This window comes from Triticum aestivum, chromosome 4A, assembly GCF_018294505.1.
Source record: "Triticum aestivum cultivar Chinese Spring chromosome 4A, IWGSC CS RefSeq v2.1, whole genome shotgun sequence".
In the NCBI taxonomy this organism is placed as follows: domain Eukaryota; kingdom Viridiplantae; phylum Streptophyta; class Magnoliopsida; order Poales; family Poaceae; genus Triticum; species Triticum aestivum.
Genome location: NC_057803.1, coordinates 673,588,158 through 673,600,879, shown reverse-complemented (window position 1 = coordinate 673,600,879; position 12,722 = coordinate 673,588,158). Strand labels below are relative to the sequence as shown.

At 40.7% G+C, this 12,722-nt stretch overlaps 1 protein-coding gene across 1 annotated transcript; it reads left to right on the top strand.

Moving 5' to 3' along the window:
- The first annotated feature begins 1,183 nt into the window (after window positions 1-1,183).
- On the top strand, window positions 1,184-4,703 carry LOC123088038 (mitogen-activated protein kinase kinase 2). Its single transcript, XM_044510186.1, has 9 exons — window positions 1,184-1,413; window positions 1,540-1,624; window positions 2,661-2,801; window positions 2,961-3,185; window positions 3,306-3,488; window positions 3,601-3,806; window positions 4,077-4,122; window positions 4,232-4,320; window positions 4,411-4,703. Exons 1-9 carry the CDS (start codon window positions 1,355-1,357, stop codon window positions 4,424-4,426), a joined length of 1,050 nt encoding a protein of 349 aa, XP_044366121.1. The 5' UTR covers window positions 1,184-1,354; the 3' UTR covers window positions 4,427-4,703.
- Window positions 4,704-12,722: the final 8,019 nt, after the last annotated feature.

Here is a 12,722-nt window from a genome sequence, read left to right as displayed (position 1 = left end):
TACTTTATATTTTGATTAAAAGTTTGGTAAGTAAAATAAAGTAGAATTGGTTCAGAAGGCAAGTAAACATGGGAAGCTTATGTTCTTTTTAAGTTTTTTTTGAAATGACGTTTTTTTAAGTAGTACTCCCTCCGTCCCAAAATAAGTGACTCAAGTTCATACTAACTTTATACTAAGTTAGTACAAAGTTGAATCACTTATTTTGGGACGGAGGGAGTATAAGAGATACGTAGTAGAGATAGAAATGAATCGTATGGCAAGCAATTTTACATTAGTTTACATAGGGAGTAGTTGCATCAGCGGGCCAGCAACAGGGTGATGTCGACGCCCTTCCCGTCCAGAGAAAATCCACAAAAGTCCGTGGACGATCGCACATAGTTCACGTCATAAAGTTTCAAAAATCACACTAGGCTTTTTTTTTCTCTTTCCTGTGTACGGGCTTTTGCGTTATGTTTCACAAGGACCCCAAAAGAAGAAGAAAAAGGCCGTCCGTGGCTTGAAACATTTTGCAAGCATTTCTGTCCTATATCCGTCTCTGCAAGCACAAGGGAAAAACCGGATCATCGTGTAATAAAATCCAAAGATGACATGACGCTGCAGTCCTACTCCCATCTTTCTCTCTCCCTCTCTTTTTTGAGAACGGTGTGTGCTACTATTACTACCAAGCTTTCTTTGTTTAGGGTGCTCATAGTGGTAGTAACATAGATGCCACATAAGCAAAAATGATGATGTGACAAATAGTTAATGAAGAAAGAGGCAAATAGAGTAACCTAATATGTTACCATCACATAGCGTTTTTCAATGCAAAATGTGTCTACAAGACAATAAATAAACATGTGTATGTTACTACACATACGACACTTCCCACTATAAAAGTAGTAACATAGAGTAGTAATGTATGCATGTTACTACTCCAAGTTACTCCCCACTATGACCAGCCTTAGCCGTTGTTCACACCTCACCTTACCGAGGCGAGCGGTGTGTACAATGTGTACTTGCTCGTAGTATATGTGTTTTTCCAACCAAGCCGTTGACGGGGCACGCACGTGCCCGAGTGTTGTCCCCATTGCGCCAGCCATTTAATCCGTAGAATTACGTGGTACCGTAATGCGCAATTTGACAGCGAAGAAAGGTCAAAGTGCAGACGAGGTGGACCAGGACTCGTCGCTCGTCGCTCGTCACCAGCCCAGCCAAGCGCAGCACAGCAATTCAGCAAAGCAGAGCAACCCCCACCCGCCGTTTTTCTCCCCCCACCTTCCGCGTCCCCCCTCTCCACCTAGCAAGCTCCGGCCGTCCGCCCGCGCCCGTCCCGTCCGTCCACGAGCGAGCCGGCCGGGCGCCGCCGCCGACGCCGATGAAGAAGCCGGGCAAGCTCGCGCTGCCCTCCCAGGACTCCACCATCGGCAAGTTCCTGTAAGCAATCAAGCTCCGGCCGCCCCCACCCCTCTTCTGCCCGTTTCTTTCTTTCATTCATTCATTCATTCTTCGGGCGCGTCGCCGTGCTGATCGGTTCGATTCCGGTTGTGGTCACCGGGGCAGGACGCAGAGCGGGACCTTCAAGGACGGCGACCTGCTCGTCAACAAGGACGGCCTCCGCATCGTCCCGCAGAGCGAGGAAGGCGAGGTAAGCCGGCCCACTCAACCCGGTCAGGCACCCCCCCCCCCCCCCCCCCCCCCCCCCCCCTAGGTCCAAAATTAAAATTCCCCAACCCATCTTGTCCTGGACACGCAGGGCTGGGCCTGGCTGGCAGATTGGTACACAGCCTGTACTGTTCTTTTTGTTTTTTTGTAATTTCGTTGATGTCATCAACAGATTTAAAATTTCTTTCCGGATGCGTGATTGGATTGGCAGCAGGTGCCAAGCAGCGGGTTCCTGTCCTCCGGTGGTTACCTTTTCAGAACAACGATTTAGGAAAAATAATGATACGCACTATCGTTAATTTTGATTTTATTTTATTTTCGGTCAAAAATTATTATGTCCCTTTTTCAGACCAGCCATTCAGGCAAAAATCTAATCATTTCTTCTCAAGAAGAGATGGCGGCCTTGTATAGATGTAGTAAAACTCTACTCCCTCCATTCCTAAATATAAGTCTCTTTTAGAGATTCCAATATAGACTAACATACGGAACAAAATGAGTGAATCTACACTCTAAAATACGTCTATATACATCCATACGTAGTCCATACAGAAATCTCTAAAAAAGACTTATCTTTAGGAACGGAGGGAATATTTTTGATAGTGGCCTTGCATACATGAGCAGAAAAAAGTGGGACGTCTGATTGGATCAGAGGGCAGGGAGCAGGGGTTTCCTATCCCCTAATTTCAGAATAACTTTTTAGGAAAAATGATGGGAGTACTACTATTTACTATTTAGGATTTATTTTATTTCCCTTAGGTGGTGGAATACATGCGGTCATCTTTCATGTGGGGATATCCTCACATGCAGTTTATTACTGATGCCATTTATCATGCATCCAGTGGTTGGTCATATTTATCCGGAAATGCTCATGCTCACTTGCTTATACTGGAAGAGTGTTCTCTGCACCCATTTTTGTTTTGAGAATTGTCTAATTGCATTCCTGTTCTGAACTTATTATACTCTTCATTTATCTAGTCTTTGTCTCACCTTCTTTCTGTTGACATACACGACTTCTCTAGGCTCCTCGTATCAAGCCTTTGGATAATAATCATCAGTTGAGCATAGACGATCTAGATTCAATCAAAGTGATCGGGAAAGGTAATAGCGGGACCGTGCAATTGGTGCGCCACAAATGGACTGGCCAGTTTTTTGCTCTCAAGGTATTGTCTCAAACATACATTATTTGATGCTTCTTCTTTAAATCTTTGCTATGCATTTTTGGTTCCTTCAACTTCTTTCTGTAACTATCCTCTCTGCTATTTTACATATCTGTTACAAAGGGTCTTCACCTCCATTGGTGTATGTTGTCATGCCTGCAGGTTATACAGCTCAATATTCAGGAGAGCATACGCAAGCAGATGGCCCAGGAGTTGAAAATAAGCTTGTTTACACAGTGCCAGTATGTTGTCACGTGCTATCAGTGTTTCTATGTCAATGGTGTTATTTCTATTGCTTTGGAGTACATGGATGGTGGCTCTCTCGCTGATTTCCTCAAGGCTGTTAGAACCGTTCCAGAGGCCTACCTGGCTGCAATTTGTAAGCAGGCCAGTGAAATGTCACACAATCAACCACATAGTTTTCCCTACTTTTTTGTTTGCTATCAGAATTGTCACCTTAAAATGACATGGACCTTTTCAATTGACAATTGCAACTTCCTTGTGCAGGTGTTGAAAGGACTGATGTACTTGCATCATGAGAAGCGCGTTATACACCGAGATCTGAAACCATCGAATATATTGATAAATCATAGGGGTGAAGTAAAGATATCAGATTTTGGTGTTAGTGCCATCATTTCTAGTTCTTCTGCACAGCGAGATACATTTACTGGCACATTTAACTACATGGCGGTGAGTGAAAGTTTGTTTAAATTATGTAGACATGCCTTCCAGTGTGGCATGAAAAGATGTTCACCAATTTTTTTGTTTCAGCTAACCAGTGTAAAATGTATACTCTTGACAGCCTGAAAGAATCAGTGGGCAGAAACATGGTCATCTGAGTGATATCTGGAGCTTGGGCCTAGTTATGCTGGAATGTGCCACTGGCAATTTCCCATATCCTCCTCGTGAAAGCTTTTATGAACTTCTTGAAGCTGTTGTCGACCAACCATCACCTTCTGCACCATCAGACCAGTTTTCACCAGAGTTCTGTTCATTCATTTCTGCTTGGTATTTGTGCTTCTCCATTGAACCCCCTTTGTTAATCAATGTTACTCGGGCAATATTTGCAATTTTTAGATCTAGAGCTCTAAAGTATGAGCTTAGGTACAATACCATTATATGCTTGCAGACACGTATTATCTGAACTTCCAGATATTTTTTGTTTTTCTCTCATCTCATCTGTGGGCAGAGTAATTGATCTTTTATTTATTTATTTATGGAACATCAGTGTCCGAAAGAAGGCTAATATCTGTTTTGTTATTTCCTTTTGGATTTCAGTATCCAAAAAAATGCTGCAGATAGGTCATCTGCCCAAACCCTATCAGTAAGGAAATTTCTGTTTGCTTCGCAATTTTGTATGTTCTTCTGAAAGCATCATTAGCTGGCTGACTGATCTTGATCCATTTCTTGTATCTGTTGCCTCCGATGTCCAGGCTCATCCATTCCTGAGCATGTACGACGACCTGAATATCGATCTGTCTGACTACTTCACGACTGCAGGATCACCGCTTGCCACCTTCAAGTAATCCAATAACCCACTGAAGAGTACATACATGGTTACTGCAATTCCTTTACAATTCCAATGATGGTCTATTCTTGTTCTTTTTACTAGGCAAATCGCGTTGTGAGACGACAAATGCTCAACCATGTGTCATGAGCTGGAGCTAACTGAAGCAAGTGAATGGAGTTATTTTTCTTTTCCTGTTATTCATGAACTGGGCTTTGATGATATCTTTGAACCAAATATGATACAATTGGCTTCATAATTATACAAATACAAGTCTGTAAAGCATCAGCGAGCATCGAAGTTTTGCCTGTCTGCATAACGGAAGCATCCGTTTGTTGTCCGACTTTGACCTTTGTTATGTATGGGCTTATTGCTTTTGCAATTTTACTGTAATGAAACCATATTTGCTGGGTCGCTCGATGACCTGATTTGGACTAGTATTTGCAAGCCTTTAGTTCAGATGGTGATGTGTCACTTTGAGTGGAGGGTGGTGGTGGGCTTCTGAAATCAGGAATGGTTGCCTTCGTGAACGGCGCCTTCTTGTAATTTGTAATTTCACAGAAGTGAAATTCAAATTTGATCCATGCAAAAAAGAAAGAAAAAAGTGTTATGTTGTGAAATTCTAACCTACAAGGTTGGCTCCAGAATGCTCCCTCAATTTGCTTCGATTTCGTCTGTTGGATGCTGGTCAAACTGGTCTTTCTTGGCTTCATTGACGTTGGATCTTTGCTAGAATTTTCATTCGTTTTGACCGCACGGTGGATTCACATGGGAGGATGACCTGTGGGCTCGGCCTCTTACCTGATTGGCTGGGTGAACCATTTTCAGCGACTCCTGACGCGCCGCTACGCGGGAGACGTGCGTCGTGCGGCTGGGTGTGCACGTTCGTTTCAGCTGCGTAGGCATATGGCCGGTGGGGCTCATTTCCTTTTGGTCCCATGTGTCTGTCTGGTGTATTAGTTGCGGTGAGAGGCTGCGTCTCGTCGGCCACTGGAGAGAGGGGCCTGGCAGCCTGGCTGACTCTTCGTCCAATCCTGTGCGCGTCTCCTCCCGCACCGCACGCGACGTGCGTTCCCGAGCCGACCGAACCTAGCACCCTCTCGTCTCCTCCTCTCTCTTCCTCCTCCCTCCACCTTCCCGGCTCTCCACTTCACATCGGCAGTAAGATGCTGGCTGCGGCGGCGGCAGCGGCGGCGAGCATTGGAGCGACTGCGGCGCCTGGACGCTGTGCACTAGCCGAGTTGGTCGATGGTGAGGAACGGTTGTGCTCAACATCGTCCTCCAATTCGTTCTCCCCAACCACCCATGGCTTCCGGCACAATCAAATCGGCCATGGCAAGGAAGGCCGAGATCTTGTACGGTACGCCATGACCTCACCTTCCTCTTCCACTCCCCACCGACTACCACCAAGCATGGAGATAGATCGATGGACGATCGCATCGGCTGCAGTGGGGGAAGTGGAAGGGGACTTCCTCGAGAATCTTGCCGAGGTGCTCCTCTCTTTGCCTCTAATTTCCTCCATCACTCACTTTTAAACTTGTGCTTTAGCAAAACTGATTAGTTATCTATACATAGACGTGTGCAGATCTGAGGACAAAGGGAAGAATAAGAAGAATTTAGCCAGAGATTTGAAGAAGATCAAGGTGATTTTTCTCCCTCCTGTTAAGCTTTGTTATCTCATTTTGATGCTCCTGTTTGTGATTGATGTAAACATGAGGAAGATAAGAGATCACAACGAGGCTAAATGAGGTTTGTGGTGACCAAAATTCTTTCTTTGTTTACCTACAGATCTTGATTGCACTATTGATTCTCTACTATTGTCCTTTCCTAAAGGAAGATGCCGAGTCATGTAACATCTTCAAAGAAGAGAGAATCTGCATTTTATTCATGTGCTTTCAGTTAGGGTGGATTTGTGTTTTCAGAAATGAGGCAACCTTACATGTACATATTCACATATTTCCTTTATAACACTACCAGCAGACATGAGTTCTTGTGTTTTTATAGCTTCATGGAAACAGGATTTGGTGCTGCCCAGTTAGTCTTTTTTTTGCAGATATATTTCCTTTATCACTCCCCCAGCAGACGTGAGTTCTTGTGGCGGGGTCTTTCATGCCGTCATGTTAGGAATTTATTATTGGATTGTAGATGAGGTCCTTCTTCAGTTCAGCTACGCTGGGCACTGTTTCCACTTCTTGTTTCGTACTTAAATTCAGCTGCCCATTTTGGATTTAAGGTGAATATTGCAATTTGATGCCTATGGTATTCCATATGAAATTCTACTATTTGTTTTAGCTTCTGGGGTTTTCTATTCATTATCCCAAGCCATTATTATGTGTATGTTGCTATGCTTCATGGATAGAGAAGTTTAATATCGCTTGCTTGTCGTCTTCAGTACCAAAAGTGGGTTCCACTAACAGCATCGCGGATTATTTTGAGTTTTCAGCCATTGAACGGGTGAATGCCATGCTTTCCATGGTGATGCTTATACCTTTTATCCTCAGGATGAACGGCTATGTTTTTATCGCCAAGCATTGTTTCAGTTCTTGTTGTTGCGACAGTAATCTCGTCAAACCCTTCTTCAAGAGGATAGGCAAAGGATTTCAACAGAACAAACTGCACATGACTGCTATAACTAGGGACCTTCAGCATACTTTCCTCTTTAGGCTCTAGATGATCCACCTGAGAAAGCAACATTTTAATAAAGAAGTTGATCTTAGTCGCGGGTGTGGAATCAAACAGTACAGTCTAGACAGTATAATAAGCTTTATCAACCTCTATGTCAGATATTGTTGTTAATTGTGTGCAGTCCCAGTTCAGGAGGCAGAGGAATTGGGAATATAGTGTCTTAATATAATGAGCAATGTTATTTCCTTTGGTAAAAAGAATTATTCCGATGCCATCACGCTGCTCTGCGTTTACTAAATGGACTTCCATATGTATTTTTGGCGGTTGATGGACTAGATGCGCTCTATGCCTACATTATTATGCCTACTATGTTCTTATGGTTCTGTCCATGTGCATTCTGTAGGTTGGAAGAACTGTTCTGTTTCTGCATCTGCAACCTGCTGCTGATGCTCAAGATTTGCTCTCCTTTTCCAATGCATGTGCGTTATCTGTGGCTCAAGATATATTTATCTTTTTGTGCATGTTGTCATGGTTGTTGATTGACTGACCGTCTCTCTGTTCCGGATCTATCCAGGGGTCGTCTTATTTTTCAGTCTCGTGTGACTTCCGTTTTATGCTTATATTTGGTGGTTGCGTGTGAGCGGGATGTCTGCTCTTATTTCGACCGTTATACCTGTTTTGCAAGCCTGGTGCCTTGGTGTGCTTTGCCGGCGCTTTCGTACCTACGTACGGTCGCAGAAGATGTGTCTGTTCTTGCTGGGGTAGAACAGGAGCTTCCAGGGGATGGTTCTTGTCCAGTTTCTTACTATACACTCTTGCTATTTTGAATAGGTAGTACATGATGAAGTGGTAGGCTGGAAGAAGTCCAAAGCCACTTTTCGTCAGATGCGATATATTACACTGAGTATGAGAATTCATAGCATCGTTGTGAGGTTGGTGATCACAGTTGATAACAACCAATGTTTTAGTTATCTGTTGTGGACTTTTTTTTCTATGCATGTTTCTTCTATGTAACAAACATAATTTGAGCAGAGTAAGCTTGCCATGGAAACTACGTGTTGATGCCATGGAGTCCTTTAAAGAAAAATATATTCATAGTTTTGTAGTGACAGCAGTCAGCAAGCCGAAATCTGAACCATGAAAACGAGTACTAGCATCTTCATCTAAAAATAATATGCCCAGTATTATCATGATTTGAGCACATCAGAAAGAGATCTTGCTATCAGATGTTCTATCATGTTACAAGGTAGTTCATGAGTTTAAGAAAAAACTATTCCATTTGTTGCAATGCAAGTGATTATCTACAATTTCAAGGCAAACTAATGCCTACTGTCTAATCCTAACTTGCCTTCATCGGCATCTTCCGCATAAAGTTGTAAAGTTAAAAATACAGTCCAGGGTAAATTAGTTATCTTGTTTTCTTGTTCCCTTATCCTTGAATTTGATCATATGATTGATGCTATAGCAACAAGTGTGGTGTTAGTTTTGCTTAGCTTATTCAAAATGCTTTTTTTGCTATCAAAGTTTTAGCTGGCTGAATCTGATTTGGTGTCTTATTAGTTATCAGCCAGTCATCTTATATTCTCTGGTTTGAATGGATATATATATATATATATATATATATATATATATATATATATATATATATATATATATATATATATATATATATATATATATAGGGAAAATCTATCCTACCACCCGGTGGTAGTTACCCTACATGTCTCATATACTACCATGTGGTACTATATATACTAATTTATTATTTTAAATATGTTCATATACTATATCTAAGATATTTCGAAGCAAGTTACATGAAAAAATTGCATATGAGCCCATAGTTTTTGTTATATTTGTAAAATACATACATATTTGTACGTAAAAATGAGCATACTCAAAAAATGGTACATACTACCTAAAATTTAGTATGTATACTACCTAATCATTGTTATATACTACATACTACACGTACGTACTCTCGGTTCCGACTGATACTACATACAACATACAAAATGCAAGTGGTGGTAACTACCACTGCTTGTAGGAAACATTTATCCTATCTCTACCTTTTTTTTATTTTTATTTTTAATTTTTATTTTTAATAATAATAAAGCAAATAGAGTTTCTGGTCGTCCGTAAAAAAAATACCCTTAAAGTTGCTATAAATTACCCGCTATGCCACTCATAAGTCAAGAAAACGATTCGTTTTTTCAAAATCATCGTCGCACACAAAAGTTTATAAAACTAATACCCCGCGCATGTCACAGACCCTCTAGCAGCTCAGTGGTTGAAGCATATCTTCTCCACCGCGCAGACCCGGGTTCGATCCCCAGGGTCGACCTATTTCCTCTTCCTTTTTGTCACGCACCTCCACCCTCCCACATACGCGTTCATGGGCCGACCCGGGGGGCTTGACGCCCCTATTCTTTTTTCATTTCGTTTTTTCTTTTCTCATTTCTGTTTTTGTTTTTCCTTCTTTAAATTAATTCGAGATTTTCAAATTACAAAAGGTTGCAAGTTTTGAGAAAAATATTCGAGAAATCATAGAATGTTTATGAATTCAAAAAATGTGCGAGAAGTCATAAATTTTCCGCAGTTTTAATTTTTTTGGTGATTCACAAAACTGTTTGCAAATTATAAAAAATCACAATTTTTCAAAATTTGTTCCCCAATTATAAAAAAAGTTCATCGATACAAAAAAGGTTTGCTAACTCAAAAATTGTTCATCAATTCAAAAACTATGCATGCATTTCAAAAAATATTCGTCTGAACAAAACAAATGTTCATGAATTCGAAAACTATTCATGCATTTCAAAAAATGTTCGTCTGAACAAAACAAATGTTCATGCATTTAAAAAATGCCCAAAATTTTAAAACAAATGTTTGTCGATTAGAAAAAATGTTCGTCGATTCAAAAGTCTTTCATGTCTAGGATTTGGGTAGTTTTTGGAAAGTCTTTTTATGTCTAGGCGCTAGGAGTAGTTTGTGGTCCATGAAATTTGTTTTTAAAGTTTTAAACATTCTCTTGCGCGCGTGCCATGCAGTGGCAAGCTCATTGCCTTGGGATTTACCACGTCAAATGCATTGCGATCACATGCATATCGCGTACATCATCAACGAGGTTGTGGAAAGAAAGATAAGTGGAAACATGGTGAGCCACCATGTGAAAATAGAGAACGCTCATAATTTGGGGTATTGAGTCATACTTATTTGGCTGGCGTGTAACTTTTTTGTCTCCCGTTGCAACGCATGGGCATGTTTGCTAGTATATATATATATATATATATATATATATATATATATATATATATATATATATATATATATATATATATAAGCACACCCTTTTATTTTAGTTTGGTTATTAACATAGCAATATGCGTCTAACAAATTATTACACTTCTTTGACGTCCTTACAACTGATACATCCATTTTAAATCACAGGCCATGCCTCCGATGGTCAAAATCCCTTACATGATGATGTTGGATGTTCTTTTAGAAATTGTACAGCTTCCAGCAGCAGAATATCGAAGCAAAGTATGGGATGGCAATATAGTATGTGTGACTGTTTTTTTTCATATGCCCGCATCATATGTTGAAGATGATGGCAGTAGATGATGGCAGTCATATGGCTATTCCTGGAATTCAGTGTTTCGATCATGCAATGTCGGAGGACACAGCTGCTATGGAAGCAAGTGGATACATAAAATGCATAGCTAAGACCGAAATAAGGACTACAATTACAGCACCATGAAGAAACTGGATGAAGAAAATCAGTCTCTAAAGCATGAGCTGGCTGTAGCCAAGTAGTATAACAGAAATAAAATGAAGGTGAAGACCAGGTCCATCAAGAACAGGCTGGTACTAGCTAAGTATAAGAGCAAGAAAACTACTATGGACTGGTTCTTTCTAACAAGATACATGCATGGATTCTTCGATCATATATCCAATGTAAGGGCACTAAACAAATTATCTGGGAAAGAACCTATAGATCAGCTTATAAATGGACCTCTTAACAGCATTGAGAAGGTGGCAGAAAGGCTCAAACGCAGGGTGATTAGCTCAGAGAAGAATTTAAGAAGCCTCAGGAGAGAGTTTTTAGGATGATACCCTGGAAGAATGCATCCTAAGCAAGGTCCTTTTAGAATTGTGATCCATTTCGCCCCTTTTGTCTACCCTAACTGTAGAGGTTAACCGTAATGTATTATTATCTTCCTCTTTAGAAGTCCCCAGTAAGACTTGCGAAGGCTATGTGTGTGAAAGCTAATGACCATTCTGTTCAAAGCTTTTATTGCCTGTACCAATTATGTCTGTAAACAGCATAGCCAAGGCCATCAATGGACTTCAAAGTACCTGTTGGTTGTACATAGGCCAATTCTTAGCGTGTGTATTTTCCCATACAAAAAGATTACTAAAAGGACACACATGCTTTCGACTTGACATAGTATTGAATCGGACTTTAGACCACCAAATTAGAATGTGTAGACATATCTCATTGTAGACAACAAGACACCATTTTTTATCATATGTACTTGCCTACAACTAAACTAACTAAAACATCTATTTTGTATTAAATTGGACTGTCCTATAAAAAAATATGTATATACATCTCATTGTAGACATCAAATCCACCAGAGTTCCTATTAATGGGGATTACACCATGGCTATTTTTTTTCTTCGGGCACATGGATTTAGCGTGCCTCTGCGCCATTTGGCGCAACGGGTCCACTAGTAGTATAAAAAAATGTGACAGTGGACAAAGATGATGAAAGTAGCCGAAGGAACGAAGCATAGGAGAGGAAGAATGGCGAAGAATGTTGCACCGTCATAGTGGACGAGATGGAGCAAAGAAGAAGAAGGTGAACATGAACAATGGATAAAAACCGAACAAACAGAAGGACGGGCAAGAACAAAGGGGGAGGACATACAGAAAAGGAATAGGATAATAGTTCGAGGAATGTAGAAGGACCTGATACAAATGATGAAACGAGCGGAACTGCGGAAGGAAGGAAACATCGGCAGTGTGGTGTTGGGCACATGACCTACTACTGGTACTAGTACTATTAGTACATCACGAATAAACAAGTGTGACTCCGAATTCTGGGCTGGGTCTCCGGTTAATAGGTTAGTCCCAAAAGTAATATAAAAGTGGAAAATAAAGCCCAATATAGTCCAAAACAGTAGATAAAGTAGCATGGAGCAATCAAAAATTATAGATACGTTGGAGACATATCAGGCATCCCCAAGCTTAATTCCTGCTCGTCCTCGAGTAGGTAAATAATAAAAAAAAAAGAATTTTTGATGCAGAGTGATACTTTGGCATAATTTCAATGTAAATCTTCTTAATTGTGATATGGATATTCAAATCCGAAAGATTCAAGACAAAAGTTTATATTGACACAAAAATAATAATACTTCAAGCATACTAATCAAAGCAAGCATGTCTTCTCAAAATAACATGGCAAAAGAAAGTTCATCCCTACAAAATCATATAGTTAGGCTATGTTCATTTTCGTCACACAAAGATGTTCCCAACTTCTATACCCCCGATGACAAGCCAATCAATTGTTTCATACTTAAATAATCTCAAACTTTTTCAACCTTCACGCAATACATGAGCGTGAGCCATGGATATAGCACTATGGGTGGAATAGAATATGATGATGGGGATTGTGTGGAGAAGACAAAAAAGGAGAAAGTCTCACGTTGACGAGGCTAATCAACGGGCTATGGAGATGCCCATCAATTGATGTCAACATGAGGAGTAGGGCTTGCCATGCAACAGATGCACT

What these genes read in the sequence shown, in the direction of transcription:
- LOC123088038 (XM_044510186.1), top strand. Translation starts at nt 1,355, where the DNA reads ATGAAGAAGCCGGGCAAGCTCGCGCTGCCCTCCCAGGACTCCACCATC. An exon ending in GCCAGTTTTTTGCTCTCAAG is followed by an intron (nt 2,802 to 2,960) that starts GTATTGTCTCAA and finishes TCATGCCTGCAG; the next exon opens with GTTATACAGCTCAATATTCA. An exon ending in TGGCTGCAATTTGTAAGCAG is followed by an intron (nt 3,186 to 3,305) that starts GCCAGTGAAATG and finishes TTCCTTGTGCAG; the next exon opens with GTGTTGAAAGGACTGATGTA.